This window comes from Passer domesticus, chromosome 10 (genome assembly GCF_036417665.1).
Source record: "Passer domesticus isolate bPasDom1 chromosome 10, bPasDom1.hap1, whole genome shotgun sequence".
NCBI lineage: Eukaryota > Metazoa > Chordata > Aves > Passeriformes > Passeridae > Passer > Passer domesticus.
This window is the reverse complement of record NC_087483.1, coordinates 19,502,150-19,525,600: the sequence shown is the minus strand read 5'-3', so window position 1 is coordinate 19,525,600 and position 23,451 is coordinate 19,502,150. Positions and strand designations below refer to the sequence as shown.

Below are 23,451 nucleotides of genomic sequence, written 5' to 3'. Positions count from 1 at the left end.
AAAGAGGTAATTTGCAGGTCTTTTTAAGGCTCTTAGACTATTTTGTTATAAAGACTATCAAGACTTCTTTTGATCCAAATTAATTACATATTTAAGCAGATATTTGTCACTGATTTTTATGTATATATTCCTGATTTGCTTTAATGTAGCTGGATACTCAATGCTCTCACTTCTACTCAATAATATGCAGCCATAGCAACTTGTGTTTAGAAAATGCCTTACTTTATCTGACCTCATAATAAGATACTAATTATTTTGCATCCCAACTGTTCCGCCTCCACATTGCTTTGAAAGTTTACCCTTCAAAAATAGTCAAAACCATTAAAAAATAAAAGCAAAATAAAAAACCCCAAGGAAACAAAACAAAAAGCCCAGCTAACATTACAAGCGTATTGAGGGCTCTGCATTGCTAAACCCTGTTGTTTTTAAGACTGAGATAATTATCAGTTCTCCTTTGCATGGGAGATTTTCTTGGGAACATTCAATATTTGAAATTTTCAGAGTAATCAGAAATAAGTTCACCCCTACTCACAAGATACCTCACCCCTACTAGGCAAGACACACACAGAAAAGCAAAACCACAGTTTCAGTTTATTCATATTGTCATGGCAGCAGAAAAAAAACCCCTTAATTCTTACCTACAACATCTGAATAAGGATCAAACACTATAGCACTGTCCTGTCACACACTCCTGAAGATTTCAGGCCGCTAAAAATCTGCTTAACAGCCAAAGAGAGACTCCTGCAGTTGTTAACTAACTGCCTATGCCCATATCCACAACAATCAGAGGATAGAAAATTGAAACCCGATGGGGAAATGGTAGGTAAAGCTCTACTGGAGCTACAAATGCTTCACCTGCTCTCATTGCACAGAAGGTTAATCTTGGGCTGATCCCGTTACCAAATTGCTTCGCAGGTAAAAAAGACTGTCTCAATTTCCACATCATGGGAGACCTCAGCTGGTCTCATAGGTGACTCCTGGACAGAAATCTCTCCCAGCCCCCATTAGGCAGTCCCCAGCTACGAGCCTTAGGATAATGCAGGTACCTGCAACCACTCAAAAAGACGCACAGATATTGTCATACTATGAAGGGAGTGGTAACAGTATTCACGTGGCACATGGCAATCTTTCAAGCCCAGTATCAGAAGATTTGAGTTTGGGTTTGAGTCTACCATCTCCACTTAAGTAAATTGTCCTGCTCTGTGCTGGCATCCTTTCTCAACCCTTCACAGCCACAAGTCCTACAGGTAGGATGCTGTAAAAAAACATATATGTGAGACTATGTGAAAAAATTACATGAACAATGTAATAAAGAGACAAGGAGTGACACATGAATTTCTTGAAAAAGTAGTTAGCCAATAAATAGAAACTAGCTTTACCTGGATTTGTCCATGACAAAGACATTTAGTCATCTGGAAACTAATCAAAAATGGAGGAACAGACCAAGATAAGCAAAAGCAAGGTGAGAACTGAACATATAAGCCTCATCTTCAAGTTATAGGAATCCTTAGACAGAAGAATGTCAAGGGACTTTGTGAGAGAATGTTGTTAATTCTCCATTATAGATAACACATACTGTTTTATTTGTCTCTTTTTTTGGATAATCAGGCAGTGTATCACTGTATGCCTTATGACTGGGGTGGTTTGAGACATTAATACTGCCCCACCACCTACAATGGCATCACGCATGGGGTGCTGGAACACTGGGAACCTGCTAAAGCAAAGGAGAAAGGGGGACAAACAAGGATCCCTCTTTATATAAGGGCAGTAAGTGAAAGAAACAAAACTATATCAAAGACTGGAACAAATTTTCTGAGTCTAGAAAAGACTGAAAAATTGCTATGACTGTCACATGCATTATCCACAAAGGACATCATCCTCAGAATGCTGGCAGTGTTCCCCAGCTCAGACCAGAAGTCTGTTTCAAACTTAATTGAAGCTGGCAGTTTATTAGCACATTTATCTTTCTAAAGTTAACATGTAGAAGAGAAAATTGAATACTATAAAGTAATTTCAGTCATTTTACTTCATTTTGCTAGAATAATTAGCAGAACCTCAGTTTAAATAGTCAGCAGTGTTAAATTTTTGAAAAATGAAATTGCTGCAACTAAAGAAAATAGATATGACAGAAGTAAAGAAATTAATCAGTGCCAGGAAGTACATTGAAAAGTTGAACAGATTATCATTTCAATTTACTGCCAACTTGATTCAGTGCAACCTTCAAAACTGTTAGTTTAACAGCATGAATTTCAGTATAGATCCAAGAAGCTCACTCCAGTAATAATAAGAAAATTGTCTCTGTTAAGTGGCTACCAGATCCATCATTGCACCAATGAAACGACAGGGTAACAGGAATTTCTGGATATTAGAAATGAATCCCAGGAAACTGTCATTTCCATGACTGACCCTCTACATTGAAGTATCACACTGCAACAGGTTGTGCAGGTTGGCACAGACAGGCACTTTGGAATTTACTGCTTGCTTCAAAGAACAGAGTGTAATTGCTGAGCTAAGTGACAAAACATGGAACTGAATGTCCTAGTTCAGATTCTTGAGCTTATTAATCAATTCATACATTTCTTCTACATTTCACTGAATATACCAAAAAAGGTGATAAATTTTTCTTTTCTCTGGCTGCCAAAGCTCACCAGCTTCAAACTGGCTGCATATAGAAGAATCTCTGTACTCTATACAAACAAAATTTGCAAAACTAAAGATCTTCTAGGAAAACATAATCGGGTTACAGTGAGAAGAGATTGAAAAGGAATTGTAAACAGAGCCAGTGTGTGATTGTACAAGTTCCCAAAGAATGTGGTAGTTTATCACAGGTTCAAAAACCATGGAGAAATAAAATGCAACAAAATTTAGACAAAACGGTCCACAACTGAACAGGACAAAGAACTGTGGGAGAACCTGCCCAATCTATGCAGAGAAGAGTGTGCTTCAGAAATGTGAAGAGAGCTTATCATATTCCCCCCTTTCTTTAGTTTGCAGTCCAGCAGAGCAGTGTATAAGAACATCACAACCTGGAAATCACAGGTCCTGCTTTCCAGTCGCAAATATTTGGGTTTCATCCTAGCACCCTTTGCCTCATGGCATAACAGAAGGGAATGACTGGGATAAACTGTACTAGCTGGCAGCCAGATTTCTATCAGCTGGAGCCACTGTATGCTGCTGCAGGGATTCCCACACTACACTGATTTATGGTGGTCTCCAGTGATGAAGAGGACAGGACTAGGGATGAACACAAGTGTTTTCAAGCCAGCCTTGGAATGCTCCTGGATTGAAGTTCAGCTGAAGAATTTCAGCCCCTTTCTACTTGGAAGCATCTTCTGGTAGGATGAAATATTAAACAATACCACTTAAAAAAAAAATACTCAAGGCAACATGTCTGAAGATTTGAAAATAATTTTCCCTCTAAATTTATGGTTTTAAAAGAATATGAGTTTCTGATGGCTGTATACTGGCACAATAATTTTCTCCATACTCAATAGCTAGGACAAGTAAAAACAGGGTCACAGAGACCTATCAGCCCAAAAACTATCAGGCCCAAAATAGTTTCAAGATGAGCAAGGCTAGGTCTTGTTGGCATTGAAAATCTAGGTGTGTAGACAGTTATCAATGAAGTTTACAAATTACTTCTGGAGTAAATTTCTTCAGAATTAAACGTACAACACAAACCTTCTGATAACTAAATCTAAATGAGTATCCTCTGAGAAAAATTGTTTTAAGAGAACTAAAAATTGTATGCTTCCTCTCTCACTTTGTATTAAATTTAGGAATTATAGATTTTTAAAGTATTTTTTAAAATAGGTACAGAATAATAATTAATTGAAACCCAGAAGGGCCAGCAGACTCACATTCAATAAATCCTTTATTTAGGAGTTTTCTCATCATGTAAATAAGTAAAATCATGTAAATCTACCATGTAAAACAGTCCATCTGTAAATATACATCTAAACAAAATATGATCTGATATTCACATATTCCTTCATAAATGTATAATTTTGTGAAAATACAAATAAAGCAGAGTTTAGCTTTGTTATTCATGGTAGCATCATTCACAGTGAGAGACTTTCCCCTAGGAGAATATATTTCTCTGAACTTCACAGTCCACCTGTCTGCAAGGGTTTTTTTGGAGCTGCTCAATAATATCTGTGTTTACAGAAACAGAGAAGACTCATGTTTTAAATACAATATGTATCCATCAATGATATATAAAGATAACATTTCCTTTTTAATAATGGAGAACGTCTTACTCTAACAATTGAATTTTAGCCTTACAGGTCTTATTATTTGAGATATATCAATTATGATACTTATTCTTTCAGCTAATCAAATTTTCTTCAGGAATTACACTAAAATTAAGAAGAAAAAGAAAAGCGCTCTGTAGCACTTCTGGGCCTTTGTTATTTTTGGACAGTCCACACAATTCATTTTTTAATGCTTAACCAAGACGTGACTACGCTGAGATCCCAGGAGCAGCAGTGCTTAAGTTGGCAGCAGAGTGTGACTCTGCACTGTGATTTCAACCCACTGGTTATGCTGGACAAAGGCAACCCAGCTCAGGCAGCATTGTGGTTTTCCTAAAGACCTATTTCACCTGAGACTCTGTCCACGCACTCTAGAACTGTGCCTCATAAATGCACAACCTCATTTGGAAAATTATACAGAATCTCCCAAAGAGTACTGCTTAACACCACAGCATCCTTCCCTCATCCATCACTCTTTCCACTGTCAACATCCTGTAATTTGATTTCTTAAAATAGACTCCACAGGGAAGGCCTGGTGGTTATTATTTTTAAATACTGGGAATATTTTTGAATGTCACAGCAAGTCTTACCTCCAATCATCTTTGTTTAGATTAGCCAGGATGTTCATCTCTTCTTCCTGCATGAGTCTATAAGCAGCACTTACATGATGATTTTCAAGAACAGAACGATCGTTGTACAATATAGCAACATCTGACCTAGTGTGGGAAAAAAGAGGCAGATTTTGTAATAGTGTTCCAGTGATGGCAGTGGGAAAGGTGGGACTATGTGCTGTCTGTGAGAAATATTGACTATATGTACATATATAGAGATAGATATATCAAACAATGTTTATTTGCTCCTACTGCGTCAAATACTGATAAATTTTCCATCTTAAATGCATTAAAAATTATCATTATACCATTGCATACACTGTTTGTGGGAAAGTCATATTTTAAAATGTGTGATGTTTTATTGATATTATCTAACTGGCAAAAACTCGTGAGATCTTTGAGTTTCTTGACTGCAGACAGGATCACAGGGCATCAAATTTTCAAATTAGCCTACAAGAGTACACTTACATGATACAACCATTTAAAATGCAATGTGTGCACCAACAGTGGGGCTCCACACAGAGCATGGGTATTAAGAAGTTACTCCCCTGCTCTGAGAGATGTGCTTTGGCCCATGCTACTCATTATGAGAAGATGCTGTAAATAATAAGGTATTAAAAAGTTTCACCTTCATATGTTTTAAACAGCCACCATCTTTTCTAAGAAAAACAGAGAAACCTTGAGCTTCATCACAGTGGGATGGTAGAGATGCTAAGCTGCAATTTGGAAACACTCAAATGCTTCCTAATGACAGACTTGTACCATAATGTTAGCAAACTTAATAGTATCACTTCCTTCATAATCAAAGACTAATGTGCAATTCCAAAATTACACTGAGACATTCACAAATTTTGATGCAGTGTGGATTTATCACACTTAGCTTCAAACATCATTAATTCTTGGGGAATTTGTTTCCCCAAGACCTGATCTAACCTGCCAGGCAATCTCAGGAATCACCTCTCTGCTGCAATTGTGTTCTGATAAAACTATTCCTGAATATTTCAATTTGCTCCAGTGACAAGTCTGTACTAGAAGAAAGGTGCATTGATTTAGCAGTGCTGCTTACTCTGACATTAATAAGATAAATTCAACCTCTTGTTCTGTTGAGCAACAGTATATATTGTCATGTATGGAACCAAGGAACGTAAATAATTAAAATAGGATTGGAAACATTATTTAGAGGAAACAAACCATAGCCAGCCTAAATAATCAATATGTTTACATCCATAATCTAATTAAAATCATGGGAAAATCTGTGTTATGCCAATCACATATGTTTATGAAGCACATTTTGATCAACATAGCTACTTATGACTATGTTTAAGCAGTGCTAAGATTTGCTATGATTTTGGCAGCCATTCCATCAATTTTCCTCCGGCAAGAAACACTTGGAATTCTGGGATGTCACTTCAAGGCCAAGTTACACAAGGAGAGAAGAACGAGTTATATCACATAACAAATACCTGTTTTCAAGTATGCCTGAGTAAAATTCAAAGGCTATCAGCTTAATTCTTTTTCCACTCTTGCAGGACTTCATAGCAAAATATTATGGACAAAAATAGAAAATTAATATAAACTTGGAACTACAAACTGAAGTTTATTTTTAGCCAGACTACGTTGAAGGACAAAAGAATTGTGTCCTTATTTCAGCTGCAAATCTAGCATTTTTCATCATTAAAAGCCACATATTGGAGAAAAACTATGTTATAGATTTAATTTAAATGTAATCATTGGGCAATTGATCCATATAAGTGAGTGTGAGGATGTTTATGTCCAAAGTAATCATATTGCTAGCACTGAGCTGTTTTGTTAGACTATGCCGGTGCTATGGTGATTTTTTTTTTTTTAAAGAGCAGCTAAAGCAAACTCCTCAACTAAGGATACTAAACAAACCCTATGGCTTAGTGTAAGAGAAGAATAAGATGGTTTGTACTAGGTGAAGTATCAGATGTACCATTTTTCACTCAGTAATGGATTGGCAGGGATTTTTCTTTGATAAGATGGAAGTATTTTAAGGGAGAGAACTGTATGCTGTTGCACAGGAATAACAGCTAGAATGACATGCTGGACCTGCAGGAGAACACAGCTAGCCTAACTTTCACACTGGATTCCTTTCTAGATTTCTTTTTCATATCTACTGCAGTTGCTTTCAAACATGCTAGGAGATGGCTCATGGTAGGTACTTCTAAAGCTGTACTTGAAAGTTTCTCCCTCTGCACCAGGACCCTCTAAGTTTAATACAAAAAAGTGAAACAAAATGTAAGCACATTGCTGTAAGTGATGAGGCATTTTATGGGGATACAGTAGAAGAAGTTTTTGAGTCAGTAGTATCAGGATTTTAGTGAGGGGTGAGTGGGTTTCAAGTCCATGTTCTGCATGTTCTGAACCTTTTCAAACTTTCTCTTGACATAACAGCTCCAAAACGGCATTATTTCAGACATTATGGAGCTATCTTATTACTTTTCCACAGTTTTGGACCATGTGATTGATCCCAGTAACTGGACAGAAGTTGATGAAGCAATTTGTAAAACCAAGACTGATCTGGCTGCTTCCTGGCTTTATTAGAAAGAGTTATGAAACAGTTCAACAATGAGCTGAACAAACTGCAAATTCCAGATATGACTCTTAGGAGACCACATCACTTACCTTGTCTGAATATGAAAATTGTTTGTGGTCCCAGTATGTTCATAGTCATGGACGGCAGCTGCAAAGATCATTGCTAAAATTTCCAGTTCTGTGAGCCAGTGCTGGTAAATGAAAAACAAATCATAGTCACATTTTCAGTAACAGCCTGACTCAGGTTAAACCCTACAGTACTGAAAATGTTTTACCTTCAATGCATTACCTTCAACTTAAATAAACTTTTCTCTTACTCCAGATGACTATATATCCATAACACTTCAGTAGTATACAATAAAGTAAGTCCTTTTACTTATGATTTCTCTGAGACCAAGTTAACATCCCTACGGTCACTAGCAAAGTAAATATTGGCAACCAAAAATATAAGAAGTTATCAAAAGAATTACACAGTTCACTTTGTAACTCCTTTGAGTATCTACTCTGTTAGCTCACATGTGGCACTTGCCAAATTACTGTATATTAATCTAAAAAAACCTTATATGAAGTTTAGGTTATAGTTTGTCTTTTAGTAAACTATATGTACAGCTAATTATGAATTGAAGGTACAAAATTAGCATTATCTATATTTTACCAGTGTACATAGCACTAAAATTAGGCCCATGGGAGATTTTTCTGTTCTAAATTTTATCGTACTTTGTACTGATTAAAAAAAAAAAAAAAGTGCAGAAGGCTAGTATACAGTTACACAGAACAAAAGGTAATGTAGGTCATGTATACAAAATAATGCAGACCCGGGAGTTTTGAGCCCTTTTATAACTCTTGCTAAATGAGGCTGTTCTGTATTGCACAGTTTGTAAAATAACCTCTGTTATCTTATTTCAAGTTCTATTTCTTGAATGACAAAAAGTCCTTGAGGAGAATACTTACTCCATCTAAAGATGGGGGCAGAAATATCATATGATAATTAACCCCCACAGTCATAGGACTGATTAAGTCAAATGCTAGTCAAGCATTTCCACACATATTTCAGATGGTTTTGGTGTACAAGTAAGCTTCTGTACTAAAGGATCAAAGAATGATCTCAACTTCACGCACCCCAATATGCACATACGAATGTGCATGTGTGTGCATGAATGGATATGAAATGCATAAATTGCCAGATGTAATAAAAGTTGCCAATAGTAGTTCTTCTTTCAAAGAAAAAGAAAGGAAAGAGTCAAGATTCATTAGCAATGTGAGAATAATTAAATAGGTCATTCAGTGACACAACAGGGCCGCCGAGGAACAAGCACTGGCTGTTGGTGAAGCTGTATAGGTTTGGAAAGGTCACAGACAGAGGAATGAGAATGTAGTGTAAGCAGTTCTAAAAATGGAAACAATGACCTTCATCATATTGTGTGTCACAAGAAACCAGGCCATGACCAGTCCTGGCTCTCACAATGTTTTCAACATACCAAACAGAACAGAAACACAGAAAGTGTAACAAAAGCTAAACATAAATTTTTCTTTAAGATGCCTTTTCAAAGGTCAGCTTTTGTAGCAAGTAAAGTAGTTGCTAGACAATGCATTCATAAGCAGAAGAACATTCCTCACAGACAATATTTATGGTCTAGACAGAGACTTTATACAGTAAGAGAGAAGAGCAGTATTCTACACACACTAGTATAGTCAAAATTGAGATCAGTAATCAAATCAGAAACCCAGAGAACTACTTTAGCTAAAGGATTTCTAAGGAAGTAGAAAAATACTCTTACAGAGACAGTCAATAAGAGTGTTTTGAAAGGGAGAGGGAAAAACAAGTATCTGGGGGTCTGCAAGACTGAGAAGAGCTGAAACTGCTTCCCTCCTGAAAGATACTATGTCTTGTGGGTGTCATAGATAATATAAATTATGTCTTCTCTGGAAGTATTATGTATTGCTTATATGTAAATAGATACATTTCAACTCATGAGTTCTGTTTGAAACTTTTTTTTTTACAGTGATGGATCAAAAACTGAGTAAGAAATGGAGTCTCACAATGCACTTATTGGCAGTAAAGGCATTTTTTCCTTTGCTTTGAGCAATACAGGTACGTGGGAGGAGAAAAGGGATGGTGGGAAGATGATCGATGACTCAAAAGTTCTTTACAAGATGTATTCCCTGGGACTTGGATTCTTAAACCTTTATAAAGATGAAAACTTCATAAATGCAAGCTTGACTTATACATTTCAGTTGCATCATCTGGGATTTAGTCTCTTGGGAAGGTTAATAGACTGTCTGCCATCTGTGATACTTAACATTCTAACACATTGAGCTGAGGTGGCTGGGTCTTCTTTCTTTAGATAGACAGCAAATTTTGAAAAATATAATGATTATTTTATTTCTTTAACAGCAGCTCTGTATAAGTCTTATTCTTCACCAGAATCTCTCTAGGGGCTTGTGGAGAAGCATAAACTCTGATTGGCCAAATTTTTTTGGCAAATGTGGAAATACGGCCGTTTTCCAGCTTCCTATAAAAGGTACAAAACATATGACCTCAACAACAGGAATTGTGCAAAAGATTTCCTAAACTCCAGCTTTTGGAAACATTTGCTTCAGTATGTGTTTCAGAAATAAATAAGGAAGATAGCAACTCTGCAAGATTTGGAATTAGTACCAGGTCCTTAAGAGAAAATGAAAGCAGAAAAACCTCAAATTGCAAACCAATCTGGAAAAACATAAAAACACAAACAAACAAAAAACCACAGGAATTTGACCTAGAATTTTTATATCTTTTTATATTTACTCTTATCCAGGTATTAAAAATAGAGCAGAGTTTAAACAAAGGACTACAATGAACATGTCTGAAAACTGTTGGCTTGAGAAGCAAAATCCAAATTGTTATTGAGTACGGTACTGGAGGGTTAACCAAGCAACAGGAAAAAAAAAATCCAGCAAGTTAAATAGAACATTTTCATGATACTGATGCTTTCTCAAATTGCAAGTGACATTTGGGAGAGAAATACTTTGCAAGCTGCAGAATCACTAGGCCCTCTTTCAAACACTGATTTCCATAAATGTTCCTTCTGCCTGGCAAGTACATCTGTTTGAAGGCACTCTTGACTAAGTGGTGTCCTAGTTAGATTTCTTTCCAAGAACTTTCCAGTATCATAGCACCAGAGAATCATAGAATGGTTAGGGTTAGAAGGGACCTTAACGATCATCTAGTTCCAATCACCCCTGTCACAGGCAGAGAAATATCACAATTCAATATCATAATTTGGCAATTAAAATGTGAATTAAACCTGGACTAATTTTATAGAAATATTTTGTAGTGGTGTTGCAACATCAGTGAGATTTTGCAGCAGTAAAGTCTAAACTTTTTTGAAAATAGTTGTCCAAATAATGTGATTTGGACACATGATTAAGGCAGTTAGAAGGTTAAGATGCTAGTACTCATGCTGGTTATTTCTCACACTCATGTGCATGCAGTGAAACAGCAGATATTCAAATATGAAGCAGATTCCTTTGTTCAGTGTTCAGAGATACACAAAGTGTCTTTCAAAGTGGTTTAAGCAATGGCTAAACATCCCAAAATTACTAGTACAGCTCTGGAACTTTGTCCTGGCATCACAAGGAAAATCTGAATGTTGGTGTTCTTTTGAAGGGCAGAGGGGGAGATACAATGAGCCAGAGGGATGTTTAAAATCCTTTTTAAAAAAGGGATTTTCCTCCTGGTAAGTTCCTGATCCAGGTGTACACCTGCAACAAAGACATGGCTCATATCACTTAACTCTTGCAATTAATCTAATATCTTCAAGAATTTTCTTTTACTAAAATATTATTTTGATAGGTGAATATTGTATACAACAACTTTGGTTTGCACTCCTCTTGGCAAGAGCTGTCTAGCCTCTGCTTCAGTCTGATATGGAAGTCCTTTCTTAAGAAAGCTTCTCAATCTGAAAAGGAATCTTGGCTAGTGAAGACTCCAGGCTTCACTTACAAAGTAGCATTAGAGTTAAAATATAGTTTTAAACACTTACAAGAAAAATACTTCTTTCAAACAGTGGAATAAAAACATGCAATGCCTGGGGCCTTTCCTTGCCCACCCTGAAGCCAAGTGCATTTAGGGGAGAAAAGGCTTAACATAAGTGATTAACTGTCATTTATTTTGTATATATAGGAGCAAAACCACCCAGACTCAGTTCTAAATTTTTTCTTTCCAAAGTCTTCTGGAATTGCTTCACAGCTCTGCAAACAGAAATCAGACACTATTTCTTCCCAGCTGTTTCATTTGTTGCTTGTTTTTTGGTTTGCTGGGATTTTTTAAGCATCTGCATTCACAGAGAAGAAAAATTACCAAAAGCCATTGACAGCAATCTCCATTTTCTTTCAGTCAGTGTTTACTTTTGCCTAGCAAACTGATAGTGAGGAGAATTCCACTGCTGGTATTTAATTTAAGATAAGTGTTAAGAAATAAAAATGCTTGCACAGATTCATTTCAGTTCCCAAATAAATAATTTAAAATATTGTGATATTTCAAGGCAAATGCAATAGCCTGCCTACCACAGGCATATAGAGTATACAAAAGCAGTGGTAAAAAAGGTTAAAAACTGAAAGAAAAAGCAGTTTCAGAGTTTAAGGCCAGGCTGGATGGGGCCTTGAGCAGCCTGGTCTACAGGAAGATGTCCTTGCCTATGGCAGGGTGGTTGGAACTGAGTTGTCTTTAAGGTCCCTTCCAACCCAAGCCATTCCATGATGATATAATTCTAAGCCTGCACTGATTCAGTACATTTTTCAACAGCCAGGACCTGTGCAGATACTAAAGCTTCCTTGCCTGATCACACCTCCCATGCTCTGATGTGAAAGTAAAATTCTCACCTGCCCACTCCTGCAAATCTATCTCATTAAATATGATATAAAATACCTAAATCCAGGCGATGAAAAGCAAAAATTATTTAAGGATTATTTTTTTCTTCCTTTTCCCTCTGCATTGAGAGAACTTCAGCCTGGAAGAACTGTTAAAACGAAATAAAGTTCACAGCCTGAACAGCAGTTCTTGAATCTCTCTCTGCAAAATTTTCAACTGAGCTTTTTCCACTGGAAAAGAAACATGTACACATTTATTCAAAACAGCAGAGTCTGAGAAAAGAAATTGAATTTCACAATACTTCTTACCATGATGCCAGTGTGAATCATTATGTAATGCACAGTTTGAGTAACATCAGCTGCATGGATCAAATTGTGATAGGGATTTTTGTATTTGCTGTAACCAACTTCAAGAGCTTCAGCAAAAGAAATAAGATTTGGAACAGGGATCTACAGACAAGAAAACATTAAAATAATTGTTTTTCTCCTGCAACATCTGCAAAGTCAAGCATGCAATAAATGAATCACAAATAATATGCCATGGGATCTAGTGGGCAAACAATAAAAGAAAAATTTAAAATGTAAAGGTCTGATATCATACATGAGCCAGTGAGTCTCCACACAATTTCTGTAGATGTTGTATCTCTCTTCATACATAAAACACTTCAGAGCTATCAACCAAATGGTTTTCAAGGCATGTCTGCCTGCACCAGGGATGCAGAGGTTGCATGTATAACACAGGAATGGCAGATAGGAGTCTAACAATAGGATTATCTCCTTTTCTTCACTATTTTACCTTGCTTGAGACAAGGTTTGCTTTAATGTCATAATACAACTTTCCTTCCTCCAGACAATGTATGAAGTACAGGTGCTATCTGGTCCCACTTACATTTTTGTCAGGGATGGAGTTAATTTCCTTCATAGGAGCTGGTATGGGTCAATGTTTTGGATTTGTGCTGTAAACAGAGCTGATAACTCCAGGATGTTTTAGTTACTGCTGAGCAGCGACTGCACAGAGTCAAGGCCTTTTGTGCTCCCCATCCCACCCACCCCTGGGCAGCCTGGGGTGCACAGGAAGGTGGGGAGGGACACAGCTGGGACAGCTGCCCTGCTGGCCCAGGGGATGAGGCTCCGCACGGCCTCAGGGTCAGCAGCCCCGGCTGGGGGAGCCTGGCTGGGCTGTGCCGGGGACTGCCTGGGCAGCACTCAGCTGCTGCTGCTGAGCAACGCTTCCATCTGCAGCCTTTCTTCCTGGGTTGGATTTCTCTCCTAAATATTAATTTTCTATATTAATATTATCACCATCATTATTAAACTGTACATCTCTCAACCCACAAGTTTTCTCACTTTTACGCCTCCAATTCTCTTTCCCCCATCCTTCTGGGGAGAGGAGTGAGCAAGAAAGAGGCAGCGTGGTGCTTATTTGCTGCCTGGGGATAAATCACTTCACCCATTTAATGAAATTACATGTCCCTTAATAATTTTTTCTTTATTTAAAACCCCTGAAACATAAACAACGGGACTGATAATGGGCTTTAGCCCACTCCGCCAGTAGCATTGTGTACTTCATGTCTGTTTTATAATGATGGTCCTGGTGTGGTTCTGACTTCAAGAAAATAAAGCCTGTTGGGAAAAGCTGAGTTGCCAGCCTAAAATTAAAACATTCAAGAAACTTCAGAATGAGACAGCCTCTTCAAAAGAAACACAGAGTTTTTGCAGTGAAGAGATTTTGAAACTATAAGAAAACTTTCATTCGGTACTATAACAATAAATTTATAAATTTTATTCATTTTTTTATCTCAGCTTTTCCAAGATGGCTATAAGGAGTCCATATTGTATTGAAAAAACCCTACAAACACCTTGGAAAAGGAATTTTTTCTGTTTATATATCCCCCCAGGTTGTTTAAGAGAGAAAGGTTCACCTGAAACCTCTGTACAGTAGTGATCAACACAGCATGATCCAGACCACAAGAAAAGTATTTAGGACTAACTATGGTTTTCTGCCTTTTTAGTAATTTTTGATCTATAAAAATGGGACACTGGTTCAGACCTGCTAAGTAAATAGTCTGTATACATAATCTATTTATGCAACACAAATGACATGACAAGGGTCTACATAGCTTTCTATTTTTTGGGTTGCAGAAAAATTTGCATATTCTGGGTGAAGTTTCACTTTGTAGAACTATTGGCATTTCACAATATTTCATTTGCCACATTCTTTGAAATTCTACACTGCATTATACAATAAAAAACATTTCAATGCTGGTTTTCTCATATTTCAAACTTGACACATGTATTTTTGCATACATATTTTTGCATACATATAACATTTGTGGTTAGTTCCTGACCTTGAAACGGCTCAAAAGGTCATATCGGGTTAACAGCTCATACATCATAAATTTCAGGCTGTGCTCTCCACTTGCTTCGTTAAGGGCAAATACATCAAAAGACCACTTATCAACATCCTGTAGATGAGGGAAAAGGAAAACAATAAAAACCAAAAAACCATTACATTTTCATCCATTTGGCTAGTATCTAGAGGGAAGAGGGAGAGTTTGGTGGTTTTATTACCCAACTCTTTCAAATTCCTAATGTGGATAACACATTAATGGCTACTACAATATTAATGATGAAAACAATTGTGTCAGTCATTAATAAAATGCTCGCAACATGACCAAGGCCACTTTGCACGCTTCGAACCAAACTTCCAAGTTTAACTTTCTCAGTATGAATTCTCTATAAAGCCTCATGCAGCTACTCTGAATACCAGCCTTCAAATAGGCTATTATGCAATGTCATTAACACTGACGTCATTAAACATAAAGCAATTCGAGAATAATAAAATTGTTTGGCTTTCAGGGGAAAAGTGGAGGTACTTAATTCTCAAGAAATCCCAGTTTATAATTGCATTCATAGACATAGGAACAAGATCATTTGGCTCAACTAGAGTAATACTTTAAATATACAGCAAATACTGTGCTTGTTCCATAAGCTTCAGCTTCTTTTGTTAGCTCTATCCCAATACTATCTTCTTTTTCTTTCCTAAAAAGGAAACAAATGCTGCTGTCTGAGACGCTGATTACGATACCACTGGGAGCTGATAAAACTGTCTCACATTTCTATAAAAACTTCTATACAAATTTCATTCTATTAGTCTAATAGGATCTAAATGAAATCAGAATTAATAAGAATCATACGTTATTTCTGAATTCTTAACTATTAATTTCTCTGTACTTTGTGCTCAGTTCTGTAGTACTAACTATGACTAGGGTACGTTCAGTAGAAAAATATTAATTTGACCCTAAAAGTCACTAAAATACATTCAAAATCAAGTTTTTTTCAAGTGCAAATACATTCAAATTCCACAATGATTAAACTTCTTTCACCTTAAATGTGACTATCACTTCTGCTGGATAAGCCAAACCAACCATGCTTGAAGTTTTTCGGTACATCCTAAAAGAAAAAATAAAATATTAAGAAATAGCACTTCTTTAAAAACATACTGGAACAATTTATCTTTTTTTAATTTTTCTTTCAGAGTTTGTGAAGTAACATGAATCTGTTTAAGGGTCTGACCCCAAAGATTTATGTAATATTTTATGAAGTTGTGAGACAAACCCCTTTGCAAGTATATTACTCTTTAATGTTAGAACAATCTTGGGTACGATTTAGTGTAGAAGTTACAAAGTCATTGAATTCAACCCCAGAATTTTCCAGTGCCTACGTGATTCTACAGATTTAGAGGTTTCATCTGGAATTCTGTATAGAAAAATGGAGTGGCCGCAGAAATTGAAGCATTTCTGGCTCAGAGATTTCCTCTGGGTTCCTCCCACCGTTTAAAGGATGGCAGACACTGGTTAAATGCAGCGCTTGCAGTAACAAGAAAACAGTGCTCTCACCTTTCTACAAAAATCCCAGCCTGTACAGCATGCACAATGCTTCGGAATTTGGGCTTTTCCTCAGGTCTCCTCTTCACTATTCCCATTTCTCTCGTGAATGTAGAAGCTAACCAGTCCCGCACTTCCAGCGGGACCGAATCCGACTGGATGTCAGAGAGTTCATCTTCAGTGTCCAAAAGTTTCCTACAAAAAAATTAATACAAGGTAACCAACAAGACCTCAGACCTAACAAGAGGAGTACTCACAGGTGAACAGCTAAAAAACTTGATTTAAGAGGAGCTGAGGTTAACTGTAGGATCAACTCAGCAGATCACTAAATGTCTTCTCTGGCAGATGGACTGACACCAAGGGGAAGCCATGCACAGCAGATATCAACTCTTTCTCCCACTGCTCATGTTCCAGAAGGTAAAAGACAATAAAATGCAATTTATTCAACTGAAGACAAGAAAAGATTTTTCTACTAAGTTGTCAGAGCAGTGGTGGATTGAAATGTAATCATGAGCTGTAAAATCCCAAGACCTCTAAAAGAGTAACTGACAGAATTATCAGCAGGGTTGCTGCTATAAGTGAGAGCACCATTGGTATATTGATCTGTCCCCCAAAATGGTACAAGAAGTGTTTTGATACTTACATGCAAATGTAAATGATTATACATAGCAATGATGTGGTGCATGCATGTCAGTGAATACCCTGTATACATGCTCATCCTGCTATTGCAGCACAATAAAACATTAAAGTGAATGAATTTCTTTATTGAAGAGAATTAATTCCTTCTATGTAGAGATCTGTATTCCTATTGAAGGCAGGGTAACAAAGTCACAGCAGTAAAGATATTATAAAAGATTGCATTGGAAGTCAGCTTTCACAGTTGTTAGCAGTTTGAAAAGCTAGAAAAGTTTTATATACCTCTTGCAAAACAGAAGAAGTATTAAAAAAGAAACTTCACTTCAACAAAAGTGAATTAGAGGTCATCAGTTTACTTAGAAGAAACTTTTAGCTAAATACTCTCTTTAAACAGACTCAACACTTCCCTTCCACACTTCTATAAATCTTTTTCTTGCAGTTATTTGCCCTTATCACTCAGTGTTCTGGGGTTTTCAGGAAACAAATCCCTTATTTAGTCTGATATCAATTTTCCCTTCATTCAGTTATGCAAGAAACCCCAGAGTTCGGGTGACCTGAGTATATGCACAGCATATTTTCTTGCAAGTGGTACCAATTGAATTGCAGGCATTATTTGATTACATAGGTCTGTTTCTCTAGTGCTGCCTTTCTGAAACATGGATGAGTAAGGAAAGCCTGAGTGTGGTATAGTTTAAAAGAATCTCCACATAAATTTAATGCTTTCTGAGGGATTATAGTAATAGGAAGCATGTCAGAAGAATCATATAAATTATTGGTGAATAGTGAGCATAGCATATTTGTGCTCGGTTTCAGAAGCCCATCTGGTTGACAGTATATTTTGTGAGATTACTCAACTGGGCTTTAAAAAAAATATAAATGCACTCCTCATCATTCCCCAGTTTACTGAAAGAACAGTAGGAAAATTTGTGTTTTTCAGAGGCATAGAATTATCATACTAGGAAGGCTCTTTAACATGGAGCACAAGAAGAACAGAATGAACAAGGATTATGAAATTTTCTGACAGTGGGACAACAGCCAAAAATCAGAAACTTAATTTGAAAGAGCAGGACTTGTGTGGAGGAAAGGATTTGAGCAAATTATCTTGCAAAACTGAAGCAAGGCTGAGACTGGCCAAAGGTCAAAGGCTACAAATTGGCTTTATTGCCTACACTAAAACCTATGTTATAGTCCACTTAAATCCATACTAGTCTAACACTGTCATTAAATATTCCTGGAGAAATCAGTATATTTATATTTCTGAGGAATATTTGACATTTGATATGTTTTTAGTATAACAAGAAAAAAAACCTTACAATCTCTAAAACATATTTTTGTAACTATTCCAACTTTTATTCAAATGAGATGCAAATATTCCCGCAATTAGAGGACCATGGGCATCAGGCTGCCTCAGAGCTTGCAGCCAGGATAGTCCACATCACCTGTGCAGCAGGAAGCAGGGTTCTACATCACTTTGCTATGATGAGATGCAGATCTAAATTTGGGATCAAGCTCTGAGCTCTGCAGATATGACCCCCCGGAGTACAAATTAAGACTAGCAAGACACACTGCAGTCTCTCTAATCTTTTTAACCATTCATCTGTGAAGTAGGAGGACTATTCAGTCTGTAAATGACAGTGAGCAGGAGCTACTTCATGAAGATGGAACAGAGAAAGTAGTATTTGAAATAAGTGTTCATTTATCTGTAATTTTCATGAGGCCACTGCTCTCTGATGAGAGATGGCTGAACAACTTGCCAGGAAGGAGAGAGTTTCAGTGGCTCTGCTTCTAACTTAAATATCTAGAAAAGCAACTGCAACACAGAATTAATTTGCAAACACAAAACCTTACAGGTCCTTCACCACACAAGATTAATAACTTCTCAAAAAGGATTAGTTTCTTTCAGGTACCTAATTGAAACAACATTTAAGGAGAGGAAACAAAGGCTAGTCATTCATCTCACTCAAATCCATTCTAGCATTCTATGTCTTTTTAAAAAAATGAAGATCAAATAAAATCAAATGACAGGTTCAAAACAAAGACACGCATTCAAACCGCTTAACTCCCTATGAAATATTAGAGGTTTTTTGCAAGATTTTGCAACCTAACTCATAATTATAAATTGCAAAATATAATTTGTGAACCGTAATATAATTTTGTGAGATTTCAAAACATAAAAACTGCCACATAGGTTCAAAAATTTCATGGAAAAATTAATAGAAAAAGTAATAGACATGTGATCATAGCTGTCAAACACAAGATCAGAGATTGTGGGCATTTTAAAGCTAAATAGTTGTTCCACAATCAGTCTTGAGTAAAACTCTGCTGAAATAAATTTCATTGAACCAGGAGGCATGAACTCAAATATTCCAATTGAATTACATAATTATACTAATAGATGCCAAGGCACACATTTTAATTTTTCTTCCATAAAGCAAAAAACCACCATAAAATGCTAAAAAACAAAACAACAAAAAGAGCTCTACTAAAACATGCCACAGAAGATACTTTTTTTTCAACACATAATCAGAATTTCAGGGTTACATACACTTATTTTGCTCATATATCATCAGCCTGTTAAGTAGATGCAATACGAGGAAGAGATATGCGTGGGAAGGAGAGGGGGAGGCTTGGGTTATTTAATTCTATTCATTCCATGAGTAGAACTTTCATTGACAGTTGTGGGAATAAGTAAGACATGGCCCTTGGCATTTCAGCTTAGCAATCAATTAATACTGCAGTCATAGTAACTAATAACCTGATCTTCTTGTCGCAGTACTGTGTTTTTTGCCAAGAATAATTTTTCAAAATTCAAGTAGTGATAATTTCTAGCTCTCTTTTCATTTAATCAGAATTTTAAATATAGTAATGCACTAGTCAGAAGTGTATTTCTTTTCCCTTAGGAATATATCAGATGTACTATGGAGGAGAAGAAAGAAAAGAAAATGAAAAAAAATTAAAATTAGATAATGGCTATGGGGAAAAAAAATTCCATCTTTGTTGATCAGTCATACTGCCTAACAGAGGTAGTGGAAGATTTCCAGAGAAGAGCTTGAGAAGGTGGTACTAGCTCTTTGCCAATTAGTAAATTAGTCAAACCCTTAAGAGTGAACTCTAAACCTCTCCTAGGTCTAGAATCCAGAAGAGTTTACAGTATAAATAGTCACTTCACATTATTATCAATTATTTAGTTCTATTATCTCCCTATCCTCCTGAATAAACATGAATCAATATATTCAATCAATATTTCCATCCTCAAGAGTCCATTACAACTTCCCCTTACATCCACTAAAAGGTTCTCTTGACTCCAAATAAGGATAAACAAACTGCAAAAATGAACGAGGGACATTTTTAGTACATAAAGGTCTTTCCAAAGGAAATTATGATTTTATCAACATGTTGTAGTCATTAAATTAGCACATTTTTAGAAGAATTGTCCACATATGAAGAATTAGCAATTAATTAAAATAAACAGAAAATAATTTGGAATAAATGCAGGAATTACAACAGAAGAGAAGCAATGTAGGAAGGACCACTGTTACTGAAATTTTCACTTGTTGATGTGTACTGCCTATTCAGAAATGCAGAGATATTACCAAAGGCCAACAACAATCTTAAGGTTTGGCTCAGGATAACCATGATTAAAAAATACCATTTTTCAGAGTACAGATGTGAGACAGTGTCTTTTCTATTATCTTTCCTTTCCTTTCCCTTTGATATAGTATACTGGGAGTTCTATAGGGCAAGAACTAATTCAGGGCATGACTTAGAAATAAATTAACAGCAAAAAACCTTGAAACAGAAAAATTCAATAACTTTGGAAAAGGGATGCTGGCCATTTATTAAATACCCTAACTCAACTGAGAAGCTTAGTCAGAATTTAATAGATTTTCAGTGATTTTAAATGCATTTTTTATACAACTTGAATGCTCTTGTAAGCTTTCCTCTCAGGAAAAAAACCACAAAAAAAACCCTGAAAGCAAACCACGTTAGCTTAGTACAAAAGATTTCAAAGGCTTATTTTAAGCTTTTATAAGGGTGGAATGTACTGAATTAATCTCAACACAATAAGCTTTTTCTCAATAGCAGCTTTTGCAAAAGTATCAATTGTAGATTCCCTTAGTGGATAAACTGAATGATTCACTTCAAATGGTACATTTTTTTGTTCAGGCAAAGTACATTTAACCATGGGTTGGCTATGGAGGACAGCAATGCACACTCAGAAAACTTGACTGAATATTCAAGATTAAAATTTAACTTCATGCTTAAATAATTGACTCTTCAAATATCTCCCCAGCTAGGCCAACTGAGAGAGGAATCACAGACCATATTTTTCATTTGGTAAGTAATTACCAAATAGAGCAGCCCATTCCACTTGTACTATCCTTGGCATTAGGCAGATTATGTTCTTTAATATTCATAGATTTTCCCCAAAATGGTAATTTTCAGGAGAAATATGTTCTAGATCTTTCAAAATAAATTACATTATTGACTGAATGCTCTACTGTTCTGTGAATGAAACATTCACTTGCATGTATAAATGAGCAAATTAATCTTTTCAAACTGGAAGTTTGAGAATAAATGTTTTTAAAAGTTTTTAAAAATATGTACATCACTTTGATGTAAGAAAATTTAAGTTTCTCAACCTTGCACCATCAAAGACACTTTGCTGGTGTGACCATCTCTGCTGGTGTCCCTGAATAGCTATTGGTGTCTGAATTGGCACAATTCCTTCCATAACCACTTCCTTAGAGCCAGTGAAACCCTGTGACTCACAGTCAGCTCCATCTGGTGTGCTGCAGGTGAGAACAGAGTGCCAGTGGTCCTGCAATGTCACGGAACAGCTTCCTGCTGTGAGTTTCCTGCCAGCTCAGAACCTTACAATGCTGATACTAAAATACAGCTCAGGAGAATTCTATACTATAAGAAACATAAAAGGTGGGTCCTTCACTCACTTTGGCTCTCATTTAAAACAGGTAGCTCCTAAACATGTGTTGATGGCTGGAAGAGTGTGAAAGAAAGCACAGGGTTACCAAGTAAGTAGCATCCCAGTTTTTTATTTTTTGAACTATTAATTCCTAGCCAATGATACAGCAGGTGCCATGGACCTGGGTCCTGTTGCAGCACTGAAAAACTTGAAAATACCAGGAACAGCATTCTCCAGCTTGCAAACTGTGCACTGAAAGCTGCCCAAGAACAGGCTATGCTAACCATCCTTCACCTCAGAATCTCCAGGAAACAGGAGAGTTTCATTTACTTGTTGGGCTGTTGCTAAGCTCCATTCCCACTTCCACAACACACAGCTCTGGGAGCACCAGGATGCAGCCAAGCCTTTGTTCCTTTCTGCTTCCTTGGACCTCACATGGCAAAGACACACACGTGCATGTTCCTGTCACAGATATTTCTGTGGTGTGCTTGAATGGTACCACAGACTTTTGGTGAGATGAAATAACAAAGCTCTTTATCTTGCAATTTAAACTATTTCCTTTTTGCCCAGAATTTGAGGATGCATTTGTTCCTGTTTAAGTCCCAAAACCACAGAAGTATTTGGAGCATTGTTGGAGTAGTACACTGGAAATTCAGTTTGGTCCAAGATGTTTATTACAACAGCAGTCACAAAATCCAGGTTCAATTACCTCCTTTTTAGCTAACATTATACATATCACAATGTGTACTTTTTTTTTTCCTAAATAAGAACTTTTTATAAAGAACTGTGTCTGCCATTGTAGTGTCATTGAAATATTATTTCCAGAGCCCTCAGACAAATATGTATTGCTACACTGTCACCCTTAATGACATTACCTTTTTCTTCATGAACCTGTATTTGTTATTATGTCTTTTTGAATCAAAGACACTGAAAAATCCTGCCAGCTATATAATACAGAGCTACTTCATGCATTACAGAAATGCAGTCTCTTCTAAGTCAAAAGTTCTCAAGTAGTTAAAGCCTTATTAAAAGGACATTATACAGTCTGAAATAAATAAAAACCCTGTATGGAACTGCAACTACACATATAAATATCTTCCTGAAATCAAGTACATTTTCTAACATACTAAGGCATATAAAAATAAAACATAATTAGAATAAACTATTCTGATTTTATGCAGAACAGCATAAAAGTAGTCTCCACAATAAGGATTTATTATTATTCTTATTACTATTAATATTATTATTATTTAGCTTTGGAATACATTTTTTCCCTTTCATCTTGTAATTCTTACCTAGATTTTATTTGACTTATTTTCTTTTCAGTTAGCATGAATGAAGAGCTGCATTTATGAGGAACGGAACAGCTGTCATGACTGAATTATCAGGCTGTATTTATTTCCTGTTTGACTCTAAATATCCTTCTTCCATTGCCTTGAGCCAAGTGGCAGGTACTAATGGAGAAAATTCTGCAAGATTTGTCAGAATTATTTATAATCTCTATTAAGTTTGAACTTCTTCCACAGAGCAAATCTGCTGAGGGGCTGAAAGTGTGAGAGTCTCCTGGTTATTTTCAGTGCTGATGAACCTCAGCTTCAGCTACCAGAGTGTTTGATCTCTTTCAAGGAAGAATTTGGTGCAGCACTGAAAGATGCAGCAGTCAAAAAGGAGCTCGTTAAACAAACTAATTGAGTGACTTGGGGCCACAGATAATGGAGCTCATAGGAAAGCAG

At 36.4% G+C, this 23,451-nt stretch overlaps 1 protein-coding gene and 1 long non-coding RNA gene across 14 annotated transcripts in view; one reads left to right on the top strand and one right to left on the bottom strand.

Annotated features, from left to right (window-relative positions):
- The window catches only part of PDE1A (phosphodiesterase 1A), a 198,916-nt gene that overhangs the window by 27,850 nt on the left and 147,615 nt on the right, over positions 1-23,451 (bottom strand). For all 12 annotated transcript variants that reach the window (XM_064434262.1, XM_064434263.1, XM_064434261.1 and 9 more), the window contains 6 exons: positions 16,171-16,353; positions 15,658-15,724; positions 14,620-14,736; positions 12,581-12,721; positions 7,511-7,611; positions 4,844-4,969 (listed from right to left, as the gene is read on the bottom strand). In XM_064434262.1, coding sequence (XP_064290332.1) covers positions 4,844-4,969; positions 7,511-7,611; positions 12,581-12,721; positions 14,620-14,736; positions 15,658-15,724; positions 16,171-16,353 — 735 coding nt within the window. The remainder of the gene's footprint in view (positions 1-4,843; positions 4,970-7,510; positions 7,612-12,580; positions 12,722-14,619; positions 14,737-15,657; positions 15,725-16,170; positions 16,354-23,451) is intronic.
- Positions 8,667-10,181, top strand: LOC135308795 (uncharacterized). Of its 2 annotated transcripts, none has more exons than XR_010369167.1 (3): positions 8,667-8,970; positions 9,424-9,512; positions 9,846-10,181. It is a non-coding gene; the product is annotated as an uncharacterized LOC135308795 (long non-coding RNA). The 2 variants fall into 2 exon arrangements; XR_010369168.1 differs by having other exon boundaries at positions 9,816-10,181.